At 34.7% G+C, this 20,923-nt stretch overlaps 5 protein-coding genes across 10 annotated transcripts in view; 4 read left to right on the top strand and 1 right to left on the bottom strand.

Moving 5' to 3' along the window:
• LOC108691670 (vacuolar protein sorting-associated protein 37A) overlaps positions 1 to 2,858 on the top strand; it is a 3,996-nt gene extending 1,138 nt beyond the window's left edge. The window contains exons 3-5 of the mRNA XM_018199532.1: positions 476 to 590; positions 1,071 to 1,595; positions 1,945 to 2,858. Of these exons, the coding sequence (XP_018055021.1) occupies positions 476 to 590; positions 1,071 to 1,595; positions 1,945 to 2,291 (987 nt within the window). The 3' untranslated portion in view covers positions 2,292 to 2,858. The remainder of the gene's footprint in view (positions 1 to 475; positions 591 to 1,070; positions 1,596 to 1,944) is intronic.
• A 482-nt stretch (positions 2,859 to 3,340) lies between these two features.
• LOC108691673 (procollagen-lysine,2-oxoglutarate 5-dioxygenase 3) lies at positions 3,341 to 14,859 on the bottom strand. Of its 3 annotated transcripts, none has more exons than XM_018199538.1 (9): positions 14,652 to 14,859; positions 11,414 to 11,645; positions 10,915 to 11,255; positions 9,957 to 10,410; positions 9,331 to 9,558; positions 4,992 to 5,313; positions 4,801 to 4,905; positions 4,377 to 4,523; positions 3,341 to 3,880 (listed from the first exon to the last, which is right to left on the bottom strand). In XM_018199538.1, the coding sequence occupies exons 1-9, from the start codon at positions 14,749 to 14,751 to the stop codon at positions 3,596 to 3,598; spliced, it is 2,214 nt and encodes a 737-aa protein (XP_018055027.1). In that variant the 5' UTR covers positions 14,752 to 14,859; the 3' UTR covers positions 3,341 to 3,595. The 3 variants fall into 3 exon arrangements, with proteins under 3 accessions (XP_018055027.1, XP_018055026.1, XP_018055028.1); XM_018199537.1 differs by lacking the exon at positions 4,377 to 4,523 and adding an exon at positions 4,557 to 4,703; XM_018199539.1 differs by lacking the exon at positions 4,377 to 4,523 and adding an exon at positions 4,557 to 4,703 and having other exon boundaries at positions 14,402 to 14,726.
• LOC108691674 (immunoglobulin domain-containing protein oig-4-like) lies at positions 5,549 to 7,218 on the top strand. 4 transcript variants are annotated; one of them, XM_018199542.1, is made up of 6 exons: positions 5,549 to 5,673; positions 5,987 to 6,174; positions 6,250 to 6,399; positions 6,518 to 6,669; positions 7,100 to 7,131; positions 7,193 to 7,218. In XM_018199542.1, the coding sequence occupies exons 2-6, from the start codon at positions 5,992 to 5,994 to the stop codon at positions 7,201 to 7,203; spliced, it is 528 nt and encodes a 175-aa protein (XP_018055031.1). In that variant the 5' UTR covers positions 5,549 to 5,673; positions 5,987 to 5,991; the 3' UTR covers positions 7,204 to 7,218. The 4 variants fall into 4 exon arrangements, with proteins under 4 accessions (XP_018055031.1, XP_018055029.1, XP_018055032.1 ...); XM_018199540.1 differs by lacking the exon at positions 7,193 to 7,218 and having other exon boundaries at positions 7,100 to 7,163; XM_018199543.1 differs by lacking the exons at positions 7,100 to 7,131; positions 7,193 to 7,218 and having other exon boundaries at positions 5,550 to 5,673; positions 6,518 to 6,693.
• Positions 7,677 to 9,317, top strand: LOC108691675 (immunoglobulin domain-containing protein oig-4-like). The gene is made up of 4 exons (XM_018199544.1): positions 7,677 to 7,756; positions 7,977 to 8,159; positions 8,558 to 8,707; positions 8,856 to 9,317. Exons 2-4 carry the CDS (start codon positions 7,983 to 7,985, stop codon positions 9,012 to 9,014), a joined length of 486 nt encoding a protein of 161 aa, XP_018055033.1. The 5' UTR covers positions 7,677 to 7,756; positions 7,977 to 7,982; the 3' UTR covers positions 9,015 to 9,317.
• A 4,589-nt stretch (positions 14,860 to 19,448) lies between the features above and the next one.
• Positions 19,449 to 20,923, top strand: part of LOC108691661 (guanine nucleotide-binding protein subunit beta-2) — a 2,530-nt gene continuing 1,055 nt past the window's right edge. Inside the window, exons 1-3 of the mRNA XM_018199522.1 lie at positions 19,449 to 19,549; positions 19,827 to 19,972; positions 20,408 to 20,707. Coding sequence (XP_018055011.1) covers positions 19,481 to 19,549; positions 19,827 to 19,972; positions 20,408 to 20,707 — 515 coding nt within the window. The 5' untranslated portion in view covers positions 19,449 to 19,480. The remainder of the gene's footprint in view (positions 19,550 to 19,826; positions 19,973 to 20,407; positions 20,708 to 20,923) is intronic.

A 20,923-nucleotide genomic window follows, 5' to 3' on the forward strand; every position in this document is an offset into this window, starting at 1 on the left:
ATAAATAAGTGATAAATGAAGTGTTATAGAAAAAGAGATATAATATATACTAAATTTGTTACTTATATTCTTATATGACAAACTTATATAATTTTTTATAACACTTCTATCATTTATTATGACCTTGCCTAACTTAGCATTTGTGATTATTTATAATTTAAGATTTATTTTTTTTCACTAAACTTCTTACATGATTTGTCATTTCCTTTTTTTTTATGTTGAAGAAAAAAAGAGAAAAGATGAATTATGCATGAGAAGTTCAGCTAAAAAGAATAGACATTTAGTATTTTAATTCTTAATTTGATTGTTTAATTTTAATCTAATGGATTTTTTAATTTTAATCTAATCTTTGTCAATAAGTTAATTCAATAAAAATATGTATTATATACGTATTATTCTTTATGTTAAATTTATGTATTTTATTTCACTATATTTTGTACATTTAAGATAATAAACCTCTTGTTATTATTGGCAGTTTTCAGTACATAGTGATCTCGGTCGAGTCGTCCAAGCTATTATCAGAGAATTCAGCAAGAATCCACCACAGTTGTTAGAGGATATTTCACCTGGTTCTAATAAACCTCATCCAGGTATATATCGCTATTTCATCTGTTCTGTTATCGATCTGTCGATATAATGAAATACTTTAACATGCAACAATTATTTTATTTACTTTATATTTATATTATATTTAAAAATAAATGTGTTTACATATATGTTTGACATAATGTTTGTCATTTTTATTAGATTATTCTATTATTGAGTGAAGTTGACCTGGTCTTGTAATTTTTATTCTTCCTTTTTGTATTTTTTAATTATCGTTCAATTTTTTATTCACACATATTTTATATTTTAAACATTATGATTTATTTATTTTGATTTGGCTGAAGAAAACTCAGTAAGTGAAAAAGTGATGTCCCATCACTATTACCTTTTAAAATAAAACTTGTTTATTTTTATTCGATATCTTTTTATTGCTCATCTTGATTTCTTTCTTGTAATATTACTTTATGTAAAAACGATTTTATATTTTTCTATATTCATTGATACTTTTTTTTATGCGATTACAGATCTGCAAGGAAGGAACTCGCCGTCTTACTCGCTTCAGCAGTACCCTGTCGAAATTCCGTCGACGTCATTCAATTCATATTATAAGACGCAGTTTCCACATCTGTCGTCCTCCAATGCGAACACGTGCATTTATAATTACAACTATACAAACTCCGGTCACACGTATGTTTCGACTTCGAAATCATTCGGCGGTACATCGCATCACTCACCGTATCTTACGAATTCGAGAAGCAGTGCGCTTCAAAATTCTACGCCCACACGGTATACCTCAGATCAGCACAGCACGCCTTACCTAAATTCGCATTATGCGAATGCAAACTATCAGCAGCTGTTGTCAAATCAATCGCAGACGAAAGCGCCGCAAAGCATAATATTTCCCGAATTAAACAATTTAACTAATGAGGAATTAAAGAGGCTCAGCGAAGATGACGATAAGTTGGACGACTTTCTGGAAAAACATTCCCAAATTAAAGATATAAATGCAGCGATCGAAGATGCTATGGATTGGGTTGAAAAAACTGCCGGTAAGAACAGAAATATAAATTTTTACTATTGAAATATTAAAATCGCAGAAAAACTATTCTGTTATTTCTATTAATCCTGTCTAAATTTTAACTTGCGGGAAAAGTTAAAATTTAAAACTTAACGCTTCTTCTTCATCATTTCGTTGAGACAGAAAGAAAACAAAAACAACAAGTGCTAGAACTTAGTCCATTGATTGGCTGCTCTAATATCTATCCTTTTTGTCTCACTCAATGAGACAGAGAATGTTTAACTCACAAGCTAAGTTTTGGACAGACCTGCAGTTTAATCTTTATCTATTTAATGTTCTCATTTAATTGCTTATTAATAAATTTATATCTCTTCTCATAGAAGCTAATGCAGCTAAAGAACCCGAACTGAAGCAACTGCAAGTTGATGTAGCAGATAAGGTGAAAACAGTGGCAGCACTGAAAGCTAGATATGACCATCTCATACAACGATACAATAAATTATCCGAGGTTTTTACGCCGGATCATATAAAAGAATGTTTGAGACAAGCAGCAGACGAGAGTCACGAAGAGAGTGAGCAGATTGCCGAAGATTTTCTCAACCGGAAGATCGACGTCGAGCGTTTTCTCAGCACGTACATAGAGTGCCGGAAGCTGGGTCAAGCTAGGCGAACCAAGGAAGAGAAACTGGCGCATCAGTTGAATGAATTGAAACGAGCTGGTTTCTGAAATGAATATAATATATATAACCATTTTTTTCTATGAAGCGAACAAAAACTGTAAATAAGACTTAGTTAAATTAAACGTTATTGTGAATTTAAATTTATAGCATTCGTGATTACCAGATATCTGATGTGGCTAGAAGATTCGACAGAAGATTTGGTGGAAACGTATTTTGCATAAACATTACGTTGAATTCGCTTTTTACTTACGCTGCATTTTAAATTATTTTAAACCGCGTAGCATTCTAGAATTGATAGATATATACATACACACAAGTGGCGCTAAATGCATGAAGTGGTTAAAAACCGAGAGTGCTTTAAGATTAACTTTTGATGGAATACATTACACATTGTATTCCGGACAATTTAATGAGATAAAAAAAGCAATATAATGAATTAAAAGAATTAAATCCGCGTTAAAACCGTGTAACAAGTTCAATTGCATTCAATGAGTACTTATTTCATAGTGAAAATAACAATGGCTTTAATTATATTAGTTTTGCACAAGTGACATGTGTACTGTCGCGATTAATTCTGGTACAGAGGTACGTTTTTTACTCTGTAAATAAATGTGCAGGGATGTAATTAAAATCAATTTTTGAAAATTTGCTATTCGATGACGTTATTTTTAATTATTTATCCTATTGATGTTCCTAATATTGTAACATATTGAAAAATTATATAGATATATGACAGAAAATGGAAAACAAAAATGTTGAACTTGAAGAGATTTAAAACCCTTTTCCTTTCGGCTAAAAAAAAAAACAGCTGGAAAATATTAATGGTTAATATGATACTCGTCATATTTGATAACATTTATTATTATAAATTTTATTATTAATTTCTATTTATGTATACTGAAAGAACTGGTCATTCAGATGTCAATGAATATTTCACAATATATATATTCCAGTTTTATCATCTCTCGTCATAAATTGGCAATATTGCTAACTATGAAAAACACGATTAGGTATGCATTTTCGGAGTATAAAAATAATACATTGATTTTATGTGTGTGTGTATGTGTGTGTGTGTGTGTGTGTGTGTGTGTGTGTGTGTGTGTGTGTGTACAATATATATATATATATATATGTTATATATATAAGCAGTTTTCACACATCTGTTAAATGCACTATTCAGTCCATCAGTGGCAATTGACGTCGACAACACTAATGAACACGTCCCTGTAGAAATTATGATTCTTTTTGATACCGCGCGCTAGTTTTCTCTTCTTTTGATACTTTTCGTTCTTGATACAGTGGCAGTACATTTTTTAATAAGCGATAGTTTACAGATTCACAGTAGATTCTATCACGGATCCACGAAAGAGATCATGATGTAACGTGTGCCCGCAGTCACTAGCAATCCCTCGTGATAGTGTGTCAGTCTTCCAGGATGCATCAGCATCCAGCCTGGCTTCGTGTCGGTAACCGAGCAATTGTATCGAATGAATCTACATCCACCACCTTCATAATCCACTCCCGCTTGATTCAGGGCGATATTGATGGTGTAGGTCGAAGAATCATGATGCGGCCTCAAGGATGGTTGCTCATCCGGGCGATATCTCACAACAAAATTCATGAGGGACCGTGGTGGCTGCCGACATAAAATTAGTATAACATATGGTTTCAAGTAAAATGATTTACAGCAACTTTGATTGATACATTTCCCAAGCATAGAACAAAAAGTTATCATAACATCAAAATAACTCCAAAATAACTCCAAAATGTTATTAAAAATACATTTTTGATTAGTCATGTTTTAATATTATTTTGATGTTATCATGACCTGTTGTTCTTTGGATTCTCAAATAACATGCACAGCGGTGTAAAATCGACATAAAATTCAGTAAAATTTTCAAATCTCAGTTAAAATATCAATCGAGTTACTTGGGAGGGGGGGGGGAGAGAGGGTCTTAAGTTATCATTGTTTCTTAATTCAAAATCTACATACAACACAGAGATCCCAATCACTTGCTACGAAGCGGTACAACCTAGCTAATTAAACCATGTGCGTTTAGCGAGTGCATGTACCATTGTGAAATCTGTGCAAATTAAGATCCCTTTCGTATACCCAAATTTCAGAATCTTACGTAGTCATCATATCCTGTAAAGATATGTTCTTGCAAGGGATTAACATAATCTTTTAGAAACTTTAACCAGGCATCTTGGAGACCAACTTGATTCATGTGAATATCACGGGTTGGTACCGCTTCGTATCCGGATTCCAGTCGAGGATCCTAAAAAGACCAGTGAACATAAATAAATCTTACATCGTGAAAATAGCCGGTGAAGACGAGCTCCTGCAACGGCCTAACATATTCTTTCAAGAAATACAACCATTGTTGATCATATTGAATTTGATTCATGTGAATATCGCGGGTTGGTACGTTTTCGTAGCCACCCGACAATCGTGGATCCTGCCAAGAAAGTAAATCGCACAGTACAAGAATTCTAATAACGTTATTAAGCTAATTAGCGATAAAAGACTCATACGGAGTATTTCTCTCAACTTACGTGATTAGTTCCATCCGACCATTGTCCGAAAGTCTCAACGATTCCTACGAGCTCTTTGGTGAACCTGAGATTAACAATGGGAAACCAATAGACGTCCGGACATGGCTGCAAAAAATCAAGTTGAAATAGAATAGGAAGTAGGTAATATAAGTGATAATTAAGAGAAATTCTTTACGGCTAATCATCTTTACCTGTATCGGCTTCTTGTCGGGATTAAAGTTCTCACTGTAATTCGGATGAATGTATCTTTTTTCCCAGTCCAGCTTATTTTCTATGATCTGATACATGTCCGGATAAATAAGTCGGATGTCGTAGGTATCGGGATCGACGAGATGACCGAACTCGAGTCGGTTATTGACGTACATAAACAGGCCCCGCTGTCGATTTCCGTGGGCGAATGCCATCTCCGTGTCCAGGTCGCCAGTCTCGTAGGTTGGTCGGGTCGCCTTGTTTGCTATAATCGTTGCGTTGATCAAGTAGCAGTTACTGACGAACGGCACGTTCCACAGTCCCCTGAAACAGGCATCAACGTGATTCAACGAATTGCATATCAGAGCGCTTCGGAGAAGGCGTACAACGAGCGCAACTAGCAGAGAGTACTTGTTTGCCCCACGACTGGACACGATGCATTTGTTTTCCGGAGGTCGTCGCTTAAGTGTTTTGTAAGGTGATCGCAGTGGTAGCCGCGATTGGCCGTTGAACATACTTGGCAATGAGTTATGCATAATTATCCAATTGAGATTCATAACTCAGTACATCAGCGTGTGACTGCGCGCGTCGCCTCGTGGTTTCATTCGTATTTTAGGTGGTAGGACCTAGCGGATCCGTAATACGCTCGTGCCAGAGATCAGCCAAGTCCTCCGTATCTTCCTGGTAAGAATAGCGAAATGCTCTTTGTGCACGTTGATGAATTGCGTTGCGCTGCGACTACATTGTAAATTGGCACATTATTGCCTGCGGAACGCGATTCATTGATCTCATCATCGAATTTCTCACGGCCGCGAATCGATATAACATTATAATGTAACATTATAATGTAATATATATCTATACATATAAAAAGAGTAGTGGGTAATACTATATAATAGTGATAAATGAGTTCGCGATAAGATATATAAAGTGCTCGTGACAAGGCCCGCGTGCGTTGTTGGTTACTCTTCAGTCGTCCAAGTTTCTCTGGTTATAGATCAAATGACGAGATGCCGGCTGCTCTATTTGCTTCTATTAGCGGCCCTAATGATAAGCACAGAAGCGGCGAAGGGCGGCGGTGGTAGAGGGAGACCTCGCGGCCGAGGAAGACTGTTTGGCTCGCGAATGCACATTCTGATACCCAATCGAAATCCTGCGAGTACGCACTATTACGAGAACAAGGATGTGAGTTGACGATGAATGTGTATCTTGTGTATCTGTGCCACGATCTAGTGATACCATTTCTCGGATTTTTCGCAGGGTGCCAAGATCGTGAAGGCATCCCACTTCGAGCTGGACTACATGCTGGGCAGAAAGATTACGTTCTTCTGCATGGCGATCGGTGTTCCAAGACCGGAGATCACTTGGTTGAAGGACGGAATCGAGCTGTACCATCACAAGTTCTTCCAGGTAAGCTAATCCACAATTAAGATCTGGAATTGGTCTTCCCTAAAAGAAGTCCACTGTTAAAGATGGAAATTGGTTTCTCGGATAATCGCGAGAATCTGGAGATCGTTTGAATTGTCAGGTGCACGAGTGGCCTGTTGGTAATGATACGATAAAGTCGAAAATGGAGATCGATCCTGCGACGCAGAAGGACGCCGGATATTACGAGTGCCAGGCGGACAATCAGTATGCCGTCGATCGCAGAGGCTTCAGAACGGATTACGTCATGATCTCGTATTGAACGTTTTCCTTGATGGATCCGCGATCGCCATAGTATTAGAACAATTAATATCCTGTGTGAAAATAGATATAGACAGTTTGTTATTGATTTGTTACATAATAGATTTTTATTTGATAAGCAGTTAGTTTATATACTTGATAAAGCTCGGATCTAAATTAATAAGGGAGACAACCCATTAAAACTAGTAACAACATTAATTACAATTTTACACTCAATAATATATTACATATTTGTTACATAACAGTTACATTGTTGAGTACAAAATTTTAACACTAATGTTATGTTATTGTTAGTGCTTTTCTACCCTCCCCAGAAGGCGGTCGTGATATTTAAGAAATTAGTCCAACTTTCTACGTGGCGTCAGCGACGTAAAAATTAAAGTCATAACAATTTGTCTTTTTCCTTCTGACATGAACAAAATAGACCTCTTTTGGATTATCAACGGACATGCGAAGGTACGAAAACAAATCCGATGGTTCCCCCCTAATTGGTTAAAGCATGATTGACTGTTATAAGGGGATATGTGACGCGAGGAATATATCGAAAATGGTCCATCACTGCAAATTTAACAAGGCAATTGCAATGCGCGACAGTGGCATGGAAGGGCGTACTTCTCTCGCTGCGTCGCCATCAATGACTGCGACAATTTGTAGCACAGTGTGAAATAAACAATCTGCATGAATTATACGAACGCTGTGTATAATAATTACAATTATTTCTTCTCTATACAACTTCCGTTTCCCGGTTTTAATTCTTGAATTTGAATACGCATGACGTATTGTTGCAAATTTTAATTAAGACGCGTCGCAGATAACTAATTTAAAAGTCAATTGTACCGGAAATCTGAGTCATCCGGAAGGAATGGACAAATGGTTAAATTAATGGATAAGCGCTCTGCATATTTGATAGGAATTGATGGCGATCATGTAGTGCAAAGGAATAACCGCTGTGCATATAGTCCGACATACATTATCTGCATATAAGTCTGTAATAGATGCGAGAGGACACTAGGGGAGTAATGAGTAGGTGACTGTCAGTTACATCGGAGTTCCGTGTGATCTACGAACGCTACAACGTACAGTGAGTATCTTCAGCCTATCTCCGCTATAATAAATAATAATCAGGCGACAATTTTCCGCACCTTTCTACAATCTCATAATAACAGACTTTAATCTCGATTCATGTTAATTGTGGATCATGTCGATTCAAAATCAAGTGATATAAGCGATACGAATCTGCAAGTTTGAAAAATCGCATAAGATATTATGTGTAATGTTCCATTTTATTCCACTCTTATTAGATTATCATGTCACGCTCCATGCTGTTGCTAATCCTACTGGGTATATTATTGCTCAATTGCCAAGAAATACTTGGTAGAAGAGGACGAGGAAGGAGCAGGAGCAAGTCTCGTGTGCAAATCGGATTGCCTATTACTGGAAAGTATCGCGATCCGGAAAGCGATCAATATTACAACAATAATAACGTACGTAGAAAAAGAGATTGCTCGAGAGGAACATTTCCGTTCTTTAAGGACCGTTGTTTAACTACTTTAAGGTGTATCAATTCAGAGAAAAGCATAATGACAATGACGACTATATAATGACAATTATATAAGTTTTATATTGTGTAAAATTAATATACATAATGTAGTTAAATAAATTATTTTATAGTTGAATAATTACAAGATAATTTATTCAACTATGCATATTAATTCTCATATAAAATTTAAATAAATTTAATTAAATAATTTATGATTACTATCATTGTCTCTTTTTCTGTGCAATGCAATAAGAAAGAGATCATTATCTTAATTTAATCTAAAGTCTCAATGTAATTTTCTCTTATTGTCACCTCTTATTATCATATATTAATTTCTTTTAGGGAGCCAAGATACTTCTGGCGTCGCATTTCGATCTAGAATACGTCCTGGGACACAAAATAGCTTTCCTCTGCGTTGCTCGTGGCAATCCACGTCCGCATGTTACGTGGTTCAAGGATGGCGCCGAGATTTACACGCATCACTATCTACATGTCAGTGAATATATGCACATTTTCAATATAAAAAGCAACAATATAAAATTATTAATGTGGAACTGCGAAGAGCAATCAATTGGATTGCATCTACAATCAATAATGGCTTGATATTTTATCATTACTAACGGTATTTCATTCTCTACAGATACACGAGTGGCAAGTCGGTCCTGACAAAGTGAAATCGAAACTCGAGATCGATCCCGCTACTCAAATGGACGCGGGGGTCTACGAGTGCACGGCGGATAATATGTACAGCATCGATCGAAGGTCTTTCAAGACTGACTTCTCCATCGCTTTCGATTAGTGCAAGTGTATGGGAGATCGCAACAAACACGTACAATTAGATAAGAAAACATATAAAGCCCAGGTAACACGTAAATTTTTTACGATAAACCCTAAAAAAAAAAAAAACGATTTAGAACGACATTGTACGACTTGCACAAGGAGATTAAAATTGTCTTAATCTGGAATGCGAAAAATTGTTCTCTCTTATTGAAACGCAGCATTGAAATCGGCGTCTATCTAGAATAATAATAGTCGACGCTTCCTTTTCTTCATGCATACATATTGTAGTTCAAGCGAAAAATATAGAGGATTGATATTTGTATGTTTCGCTTTACCTGCGTTCGTTTTTTATTATCTCCATGTAATCAAAACTCCGCGCGTAAAATCCATCATCCGTTATGGCGCCCCAGAAATTGCTCCACGCTTTAAATGGACGTATAAGCAAGGGCGTGACGATCCCTCTCTGCTGTTCCACTAGTAATTTCAACGTGTGCTCATTGTCCAGATGCGCAACTGCGTCGATTGACAGATATCCGGAACACTCCTTCAACAAGCAATGCTCCCTGTGAAACAGACCGCTTTTTAGCATTCCTATAGTCACGCATCCCTTCACTCGCTCTAACGTTACATAGTATGTATGCCTCGAATCTTTAAATCACACACAGACTTTTATAGACCATTTACATCGATTTTTATAATAAACTCATATTGTTATATTTAATGTTGGATAAAAATCAAATTTTATTATCACGTACAACATGTTATAGCATATTTTTCAATATTTTTGTTTAAAATTATAAATATTATCTTTTATTTATTTAGATTAAATCACATATTCTTACTGCACACTGCATATTATCTCTCAATAAATATAGTTTCCTTCACATTATACCGCGAATTTACTAGATATTAGCAGTATAAAAGTCTGTACTTTAAATTATATTCGCAGAGTTCTGCTTACATTGCCAACTTCCTCGCGTCAACCTCGCTGACATCGTCGCTCGGCAATATTCGCTTCGCGCTCAGGTATTCCTGGCCAATCTTCTCAAAGAAATCATCCACCACGTCTTCGTGATAAAGAACGTTATTGTGAACAAACAGATGTAACTTCGACTTTGGATAGTATTGGCGATAGATAGTTCGGAAGAATTCTTCCAGAAACGGCGTAGGACGCTCGATAAAAATGGCTATTAGAATAACCGGATATATTTTCGGTTTGATCTTGTCGAGTTCTATAGTTTGATCCCAGCACGCCAAACACCCTTCATCCGGCGTCCAAGCGCGGGCCAGATAATTGCCTAAGGAATTTAAGACCAGCTTGCTAGGTCCGTTGCCATGAAGCACCAGGGGCACTGTGTTGTAAATGATGTTTTGAAGATAAGCCTCTTCTCCCTTGAACCTGAGCTCCACATCGGCTATAAAAGATAATAATGATGATAGTCAGCAAAATGTTAGTAATTGCTTACAGATTGCTGATAAATTCAATCAAAATATTATAAATTGGCGTTAACTATATTTGCATCAAGCTTATGTTTTGCCGACAAAATTTGCTGATATAATATGAGAGGAAATTGTCGGCAAAGATCTCCAAGTTTCTACACGAACCAAGCAAAACTTTGGTCAATTTTAGTTTTAAGTTTTTGTCAATTTGAGGCAAGTTGTCAGCTGTCAACAAGTTTGCAGAGATTTTGCTGACAATTTATTCTTATATTACGTGAATAGATTTTGTTGTATATCTGTCACTAATGCTAACATCGAATGATATAACAGAATGTGAATCAAATTTGATCGACAAAATTTGTAGCAAATATCTGACAAAATTTATTTTTGATATACTTGATTGATATTTTTGATATACTTGAATAAAATACAATTACTGTATATCGATGCTTTTTGTTGCGGATTCCGCTTGTTCTTACCTACCGCACCGTAGAGATTCTGAAATATCTCAGATTTATGATCTAGCTTGATCTTGTACCGTAATCTAAGCTCATCTTGCAGATATATGGTCGTGTAAAATAACTGATCATCGTCTTCATCCTTGATAACAGCGGTCTCTAAGATTTTATACATATCGGACGCATAACCGATGAAACCACCGGAATTCAAGTATCGTTTGCCCCTTGATACGGGCGGATACTGAGTTGCCAGGGATTTATCCGGCCAGCAATACGCCTCCGCGGAAAATAAGACTCGAGCGTCGGTATCCAGGAAACGCTCGATGATGGTGGATAGATCGCCAAGAAATATAACGTCATAGCTAAAAGCAAGAAATATACACATTATAAAATATCTTCTCTAACAAAATAGTTCATATGACTCAGGAGAGTTCAAATAACATTGCAATATTACTAGAATGTTTCAATGTTGTTGCAATATTGTTGAAATATTCCATACTATCAGGGAAGATGTACTCACCTATCAGTGAACAAAATAATTTTCTTTTCATCATTTTGATAATCCTCCAAGGCTTTCTTGAGGAGATTAATTTTATATCCACCACCGGCATAACGCACAATGTTACCGCCTTTCCAAGGCTCGCCTAGACCAAGGACGTTTAATTTATTATGAAATCCATGGATCTCGGCTGATCTCAGATATCTTCTGAAGCCATCTGTTTCGTTGGAAGCAACAGTAAATACCAGGACATCTAAAAAATATATGTTATAATTAATTGCGAGATGAAGAATTAGAACATGATAATCGAAAACATTTTTTAACAAAAAAGTTACGCATAGGTCTAAACGTTGGAATCATTTTTTCAATGATAGATATAGCTTCAACACACATTTTTATCACAGGTCTCATTGAAAAGAATTGAAAGAGTCTAGTGATGTTTTGCTATTTCTATCAACGTTTCTGAAATAATGGCTTTTTATCTAAATCTGTGTGTAACTTCTTTTGTCAAAAAGTATACAACATACAGAAATTATCATATCTTTACAAAAATTTTTTCTTTGTCTTGTTAAAGTTGTCTCTTTAAATTGTCAAACTCATACAGGAAAGAAGATCAAGCGGATTGACAAAAAATTGTTGCGAACGATACTCGAGGATGAATCGTCCTTGTGCATCGGGATTACGGTATATCGATTCCTTCATTGTTCATCCAGCCGGTGAACTCGTTTACATTACGCCAAACTCGTGATGTCATGCCGAGAAGTAGCGCCCACAACAGCCGCAGCACACACGCTGGCTGTATTGAGAGAGAACACGCGTCTCCAGCGCTTGTATTACTAAGCTGTCGATATATACTTACGCAAGCAACACGAGATATTCTTAGAACGTAGAATTCATGGAAATTTGAAGAAACGCGCTTTCAGAGCATTTCGTTTCAAAGGCGATTAAAGGAAAAAGAAAACTGTTAAATTAACAGCCTCCTTGGATTTACAAGAAAATTGTAAAATTAAAAATGCTTATAACATATTAATGTATTCAGCAGAAATGCAGCTTTATAACTATCGTAATATTTTTTAGTATGATTATATTAGTATTACATTTAGATTCAGTGAGGATCTATATAGGAACAAGACTAATCATATTAAAAAATCTTACAACAGTTACAAAGTCTTATTCCGTTGAATGCTGTTAATAATAAGATGAAATAATCTAGTAGTTATATCAGTTGAAATAAACGATCAGCGTTAATTTAACGAATTATAAAACGTCGCTGAATAAAAAAATTTATAATAATAATTAGAGTATTTCTCGAGTCTCGCATCTGCTTGCGCGATGAGCAACGCCGGAAATGTAATGATAAGAACCGGTCCGATTGCATGCCAAAAGAACGGAATTAATTAAATTAGTTCACGTTCCATAAATGAAACGATCACATCACGTGTTCATTATATCATTCAATCCTCATTGAGAGTCTTGAACGATAAATTATATTTCTACGCATGAATCATATAGAAGCCGCATTTTGTTTTAATATAACAGACATTATTGTGTTCATGCTATTATGATAAAAATAAAGAGCAGCGTTTATAATCATTTGCACAAGCAGCGATTACGCAATGAGATATATTCGACTTGAGATCACGTGTCCCATAGATAGCCTTTGTGATCCATTTCTTGACTGCTCTTCGACTCAACATTTATTTGCGGAAATTGTTTCCAAAAATTCAATTAATCAAACATACGATCGTTATAAGTTAAATACAATTATATATTTAAAAGTTTTGTTCCATAGCAAATAGAAACAGTGTGTAAAATTTTCCAGGATTATTATGTAGTTGTTAGCATTTTATTTAAGCTGATGTTAGTGAAGGTAACGAGCTGTGTAAAGTGTGTTTTGCGGATAAAGTATTATTTCAGGCACGCGTTGCCTGGAAGAGAAGAAGAGCCGAACTCGTCGCCAATTGAGGTCTACGAACGTTGATCATTTCTCCACTTTCCCTTCCAAATTATAAATAAATATGTATTACTCGAGTCATTTTCTGTCGTAAATAAGCTTGCGACTGCTTTCTTAGGAAGATCGAAGAAATGCGGTTGTGATTAAGATAGGATCCTCCAAAAGAATTTCTGAATGCGTAGGTATTCGGAACACCAGTTTTAAAAGAATAAAAAAATAATAAAAAAGAGAGAGTTGTAGAAGAATCCATCAAAGAATTCTTTGATATTGAAATCTTCAATTCTCTTTTCACTATCGTTGTAAACGATTCTGATAATATATTTTTGATAGAAAACTATACATATATTCTTTTTTCATTAATAATATATTAATGAAAAATATATTTGATGTATTAATAATACATCAATTAATAATACATCATTAAAGAGAGCTGTGGAATAATTTTGCATCCATGTTGTGCAAGCAATAGATCTGGCTTTCTCAATTACATTTCTATCTTTTTCTTTTTTCATTTGCCTAAAAATATAGTCACATCGAATGAAGAAAGTGCAATATAAGCGCGAGAGATCTAATAGATCACAAATAATCATCTGAAGTTTAGACTTAGTTTAAATTAAACTTCTTTCTCATTAATGTTTCATTAATATAGACACTTTATTAAAGAACTGTGAAAATATAAAGTCTTCATCCATGTTATGCACAATTGCAATAGATCTGATTTTTTAAATTGCAATTTTACTTTTCTTTTTTTAATAGATTGTTATATTTCAAGTGCAGAAAATGTATGAGTGACTAAGGAGATTGATAGTTCACATACAAAATTTAGATTTAGTCCAAATAAGAGCAAAGAAGTTTTCTTATTAATTTTTCATTAATAATTCAATATATTAAAGAGTTATGAAATAATTCATTTCTGTACACAATTGTATGCAGACAATAGATCTGATCTTCTCAATTGTCTCATCTTTTCTTCTATTTACCTTCTAAATAACTGAAGATACACTGTTATATTTCAAGTGAAAAAATACATGAGACTCAGGAACTTAATTACTCACATGCAACCATCTGAGTTTTATACTCAGTCCAAATAAGTACATCAGAATCTGTATCTATCTCTAGCTATCTCCTAACTGTCAACTTTTTAAACTTTTGTTATTTTTTGGCAGAATCAGCTTGCCGTGGACAGTCTCCCTGTCTTTCCTTCTCTTTCTCTCCCTCTGTATCGATCTCTCTCTGATACACATGGAGTGCATGGATTCATCCATTCTAGTTCTATCCATTCTGAAAGGGCGATCGCTATCATACCATTAACATTGACTGGTGCCTCGCTGACCACGTGGTACGTCAGGAATATGTAGCACCACACGAGCCAACATCCGATCGTCGTTCTCTTGCTGTCGAACATTTCACTGTCTCTCTTTCTCTCTCACGAGTGCACTGGCTGACAGAATCCCCGGGGTAATCTGCACTGCTCGTCGGTGACATACATCCACATCCGTCGCTTGGCGTCGCTTGACGCCGACTGCGCACCAACACGGCAACACCAAAAGCATGGAGACTGACGGAAACCGTCCGTCGTACAGATGCAGAGCCGTAATCAGGAATTGCAGCGCCCGCAGCATATTTTCAATGTGATGGACACGCGAGGATCGTGCAGTGGTTCTCTACGTCGAAGAAGTTTAAAAGTTCGGAGCACATCGAGTATTTACAGAATGCTTGCCTTTCTCAAGAATAACGAGAAGACCATAAGAACATGAGGAGATTATGAGGAGATCATAAAGAGGAGATTTATCTATATTTTTAAAAATCGCTCGTGGAAAATTTTGTTAGAATCTCTAATTTTCTTATAGCCATTCAATAAGCCATTAGTCATAAATCAAAAGTTAGAGAGAAGTTGAAAAATGACTGTGATTGGTCAATTTCCAGTTTCTAACTTCTAATTTATGATTAATGGCTTATTGTAGAATGCGTATTATAGTTTTCTTATGATTTATAATGTTTTATCATAAATCATAAGAAAACTATAAGAAAACTAGACACTGTAACAAAGTCTGGCCACGAGTGATTTTCAAAAACTTACGAGAAAAAAAGATATACAATATATATTTTCTCCATGTATATATATATATATATGCTATCTCACTTTAATAATTTTAAATTCGATTCCACCAATGTAAGATTAACTTTAATCTTGGTTCAATTTATTCCTTATCTTTTTTTAATTTTTAGAATTAAAACAAATAAATAGCAAGTTAAATCGAGATTAAGTTAATTTCACATTAATGGAATCGCGCGAACCTTGATTAAAATTTTAGAGTGAAATAGTATTTAAGTTAAAGTGAGATAGTATATGCAGGGAAGAAATATTGGGTTGTCCGAAAAGTTCGTGCCGATTTGAAGGAAAATTGAAACGTAGAAGATTTAAATTTTTAATTTCATTTATTATATTTAAATTTTTTGCGGCACGAACTTTTCGGACGACCCAATATATACTTTTTTCTCTTCTATAGGAGTTTAAAATCATTTGTTAAAAGACAATATACAAAGATGTATAGGGTACATAAGAATCAACGTAATTAAGTATAAATAACAAACAACTATAATATGATAAATTAAATGTATAAAACAATACTATAAATAAAATCGTTTGTTGTCAGATTGTTATAAAGTCCAGATTGTTATAAAAAAAAAAATATAAGAACTATGAAGAAATCATAGGAAAATGAGAAAATTGGCACATGATAAACACGATTTACCGACTTTTTCGATCAATAAAATAAAAAAGATGTTGTGCTATTTTTTTTTATTAATGTTATGAAAAAATTAAGCTTCGTATTGTCTCACGTTTTTAGATCAAAATAAATATTATTCCTCGAGATTTCATGGCAATTGCGAAAAGGATCGCACTTCAATATTATCTACAAAAATCAATGAAGCATCCGCACATCCCTGGTGAAAAAAATCCTCAAACCTATTTTTAAGAATTTGTCGTATTTTAAATTTGTAAAGATTTCTAAAAAAAGATTAAAGAATGAATGTTTTTCAATTTTCTTCAGAAATTATTAGAATATTTTAGAATCCATATAATTCGAAAAGTTCTTAGCCTGACAAAAAAAACATGATTTTTAGAAAATTTTTTTTATTTTTCGACATAGTCCCCTTGTAAGTCAATACACTTAGACTAACGATATTCTAACTTCTTTAGACCTTCAGTATAATACAATTTTTTTAACCCTTCAAAATAAGTGTTTGTCTCAATGATGATCTCCGTATTTGAAGTCTTTTTTCAAGGAGCCATTTCTTCAAATTCGGGAACAGGAAAAAATCACTGGGGGCTAAATCTGGTGAATACGGTGCGGCAGCAATTCGAAGTGCAACTCATGAAGTTATGCTACTGTACTTGCAGAAGTGAGCGGGTGCATTATCGTGATAGAAAAGCACCTTTTTCTTTGCCAAATGCGGACATTTGGCCTTAATAGTATCGTTTAATTGTTCCAAATGCTGCATAATACTCTCCGTTGACAGTTTTGCCTTTTTCTAAATAGCCTATGAGCATGACTCCATACGAATTCCAAAAAACAATCGCCATCTTTCCGGCTGGGACAGTTTTCGCTTTCTTTGGAGCACTTCCACCCATTATTTGGACTGTTTCGTTTCTGGCGTGTAATGATGAATCCATGTTTTATCCACAGTGATGAATCGTCGTAGAAAGTCGGTTGGATTGCGTTTAAACATGTTCAAACACTCTTGAGAAACGTTCATTCGAATACGTTTTTGATTGACCGTTAGCAAATGCGAACCCATCGCGCTGAAAGCTTTTTCATGTGCAAATGTTCGTAAGATGTTATGAACACGATTTACTGAGATGTTTACAATATCAGCAAGCTCACGCACTCGTCGATCATTTAACACGACATTATGGATTTTTTCAATGATTTCCTCAGTCATGGCGGTTTTTGGACGTCTTGAATGTTCATCGTCATTTATGGATGAACGACCATGTTTGAATTCAGCAGCCCGTTTTTCACTGTTGAAAATGATGGTGAAGAATCTTTTAGAGTAGAATCCAACTCGTTTTTTCCGTTGGTGTTAAATCTTTTAAAACAAAGTATTTTATCACTGCGCGACATTGGATTTTATCCATTTTTCGAGAAATACCAAAACTTGTTTGCTTTACTCGACGTAACAGACAATGTACTAATCGCATTTGTCTGAAACTTTTTCGGAGACCCTCTGAAGAGGGTCAAACTTAAAAAAAATCATAGCCATTTGATACTCTCGATGCCATCTCTATGTCAGGCCGAGAATTTTTCGAACTATCCTCGTATATGTATATGAAAAATTCTAGAAAAAATATGATAAGATGAAATATTGATAAGATGAAAAGTTATTAAAATATAGAATTTTTTACAAAGTTATAAAATATACAAAAATTTTGAAAAATTATATAAAGAATTTTTGAAAAATTTCATCTTTTTTTAAGAGACATTATACAAAAACAAGCGATGTTATTAGTCGATTATTTATAAATTGAACATGGAGTTTCTTTTTCCTACATTTCTGAAGAAATAAAATTTTGCAACATTGCAATTGTAACTAACAATACAATAAATATGAGAGACAAAGTACCTGTCGTATCAAAATTTGATGTGCATTTTTTCATTGGTCTGTATCGCTCGATGACGAATGATTTGTTATCCGAGACATCTCTTTCACACGAGAGATCATTCGAGGGTACATAAACATCATGGCTTTGCTTTGTTTTACACACTCCTTCTGCATTTTCTGCTGCAAGTTGATCTCCATATAATAGTAGAACGATTGATAGCGTCAGCCTTCCCGAGACACTTTGTGTTCTCATATTGTCTAATTGTTGTTGAAAATGTTCTATCAGAACTTATCTCACAATCAGTTGCCAAAAATTTAATTGTTAGAATTGTAAGAATTGTTAGAATTGTTAGAATTGTAACTCAACTCGTATCTACACTGAATTGAAATTATGTGAAATTATTTTACTCTAGCCAAAATAAAAATCGAAATGTAAGTCGAATATAAGGGAAGAGTGACAGAGACATAAAAAAATCTTTTATGAAATAATGTGTACTTTTCAACAAGCAACACAGTGCGACACAGTCATCATGTCATCTTTGTTTAACATTGGCAAACAACAAGGATGTAATGATCCATTGTGTCATATCGTACGAGTATCACTTGTTGGAAGACATACATAAATTAAGATAACGAAATGTAAAAGAGTTTACACTTCTTTTTATTTTTAACTTTCAACTTATTTTTAAATTATTTTTATTTTCGCCAGAGTGTGTACTACTTCACATGTCTCAACAATTGTTTGACTACATATTTCGTGTTTGCTCTAATGATTTATCTGGATTTATATAAGTAATATTTACTTTAGCTCTTCGAACTCTGAAAAATTTGCAGATATCGCAGATAAATATCCGACACCAATCACTGTGCGATTACACCGAGTTACATTGATCAGTATCAAAGGATTCGAACATTTATAGGAGAAAGTGGGAGACTCGAAAGTGAAACCGTTGATGGTTTTTGTGGTCGAAAAGAGTGGCTAACCGTCACACCGTGTCGACGGTGTTTTGTTCGCGTGATTTCCTATTCCGGGGGAATATGCTATCATCGATCCGTGAAGTTCTGCAAAACGTAAATGAAACATTCCCGATCTGTCCTGTAAAGGATATGTACATTTACATTAATATTAAATAAATATTAATAAATAAAAATCTCATTATATTTGCAATCAACTTGTTTTCCCCCTTCCCTCTTTTAATACAAAATTTGTCTCATTTTATCTCATTTTTTTATTCTCTTTCTTTAATTTCGTGCTTCAATTTATATGTATATTTTTAAAGAAAAAATATATATTGCAGATGTTCTTTGAAACGTTATCGTGTATGTAAGGTAATTAAGTTATGTGAATGAGACGAGCTAATGCCCAACAAATCGAGTTAACTAGCGACCTAATATGATTACTGGGGCAGCGGGGTAGGCAATCTTGAGGCTTCTTTTGTATATCGGCAGTTTTTACATGTCGAACGTCGATGACATTTGATTTTCATATCTTTCTGAGCGCTGATAAAGCACGAAGAAGGATAAAAATGGGCAAGGAAGACGCAGAGACTGTAGCCCTGAAGAAAGAACTGGAAGCTCTTATTAACAAGTGCAAGGTTTAAACATTTTACTGTATAATCGAGGAATTAATTCATTAATATTTCACATAATTGTAATTTTAATTACAAAAAATTTAATTGATGGATTATGGAATTATGTATGATTGGCCAATGTAATAATTCTCATTCCAAAACAAGTTGAAATTATGTATATTGGCCAGTGATTATATATAATTCCTTAATTAATAAAATTTCTTGTAATATATATAAATATATGAAGTTATTCGACAGAGATGTCTTTACTCATTCTGTCAGTTTTATTTGCTTCATTAAGGAAGAACAAAAGAAGCAACAGGATACAACATTGGAACAAGTGTGCGGTGGGGTGGCGGATGCTCCGAAAGTTAGATTGTCAACTAAGAAGATGTTGAAGGGACACATTAATAAAGTCAATTCAGTGCACTTTAGTGGCGATAGTCGGTCAGTTTTAACATTAGTTTTCATACTTCTTCGATTCGTTATGTCGAAATGTTTTTTACTATTGAAATGTCTTTACTTCTTTAAGTACGCTTTCGCTTTAAACTTTAATGTATCATTAGACAATTTATCGTGTCTTAAAAATCTTTTAGTCCTGTTCTGTAATAGATGCAATAAGCCTGTAACTTTGCCTCTAAATTTTGAACTATGATATTAATTTGCTCTAAATTCTGAACTTTATAGATATCTGGCCAGCTTAAAGCTGAGGGATTACGACTTGATGTAACATTGGAAATACTTTTTGCAAAAAAACATTTCCGAAAATAGAAAACGTCAATTTAGAACTTAGAATAAAAGGCTTACTACACTTATTGTCAAATCACGTAGACTGAAAATAATGGAATAAATTTATAAATTGATGTACGTTTTACGTTGTAGACATTGTGTGACTGGATCGTTGGATGGGAAGCTAATTATCTGGGACACGTGGACTGGCAATAAAGTACAGGTCATCCCGTTGCGTTCAGCCTGGGTAATGTCGGTAGCTTTCGCGCCGTCCGGCAATTTCGTCGCGTGCGGCGGTATGGACAACATGTGCACCGTCTACGACGTGAACAATCGCGACGCTACAGGATCTGCCAAGATCGTGAGGGAGCTTCTGGGTTACGAGGGCTTCCTGTCATCTTGCAGATTTCTTGATGACAAGAAAATCATCACTGGATCCGGCGACATGAAAATGTATATAATTACATAACAATATTTAAAGATAATATGATAAGTAAAAAACACCAACTAACAGTAACATAATAAAAATAATAATAATTACAATGTAAAAAAGGCTATAGAAATTAATGCTGGTTATAAAATAGCGATTTTTTTAATAATAATTAAAAATAATATCTGATACATATATAAACCTTGAACCTACAAGGTTTATATATATATATATATATA

The sequence above is a fragment of the Atta colombica genome, unplaced genomic scaffold (assembly GCF_001594045.1).
Source record: "Atta colombica isolate Treedump-2 unplaced genomic scaffold, Acol1.0 scaffold49, whole genome shotgun sequence".
Lineage (NCBI taxonomy): Eukaryota > Metazoa > Arthropoda > Insecta > Hymenoptera > Formicidae > Atta > Atta colombica.

Bases quoted from the DNA above. Each gene is read 5' to 3' on its own strand.
- LOC108691673 (XM_018199538.1), bottom strand. From the start codon at position 14,751: ATGTTCGACAGCAAGAGAACGACGATCGGATGTTGGCTCGTGTGGTGC. The intron at 11,256-11,413 runs GTGAGTACATCT...TCTTGCTTTTAG, and splicing joins ATTATTTTGTTCACTGATAG to CTATGACGTTATATTTCTTG. The intron at 10,411-10,914 runs GTAAGAACAAGC...TATCTTTTATAG, and splicing joins GAATCTCTACGGTGCGGTAG to CCGATGTGGAGCTCAGGTTC.
- LOC108691674 (XM_018199540.1), top strand. From the start codon at position 5,992: ATGACGAGATGCCGGCTGCTCTATTTGCTTCTATTAGCGGCCCTAATG. The intron at 6,175-6,249 runs GTGAGTTGACGA...GATTTTTCGCAG, and splicing joins ACTATTACGAGAACAAGGAT to GGTGCCAAGATCGTGAAGGC. The intron at 6,400-6,517 runs GTAAGCTAATCC...TTGAATTGTCAG, and splicing joins ACCATCACAAGTTCTTCCAG to GTGCACGAGTGGCCTGTTGG.
- LOC108691675 (XM_018199544.1), top strand. From the start codon at position 7,983: ATGTCACGCTCCATGCTGTTGCTAATCCTACTGGGTATATTATTGCTC. The intron at 8,160-8,557 runs GTACGTAGAAAA...AATTTCTTTTAG, and splicing joins AATATTACAACAATAATAAC to GGAGCCAAGATACTTCTGGC. The intron at 8,708-8,855 runs GTCAGTGAATAT...CATTCTCTACAG, and splicing joins ACACGCATCACTATCTACAT to ATACACGAGTGGCAAGTCGG.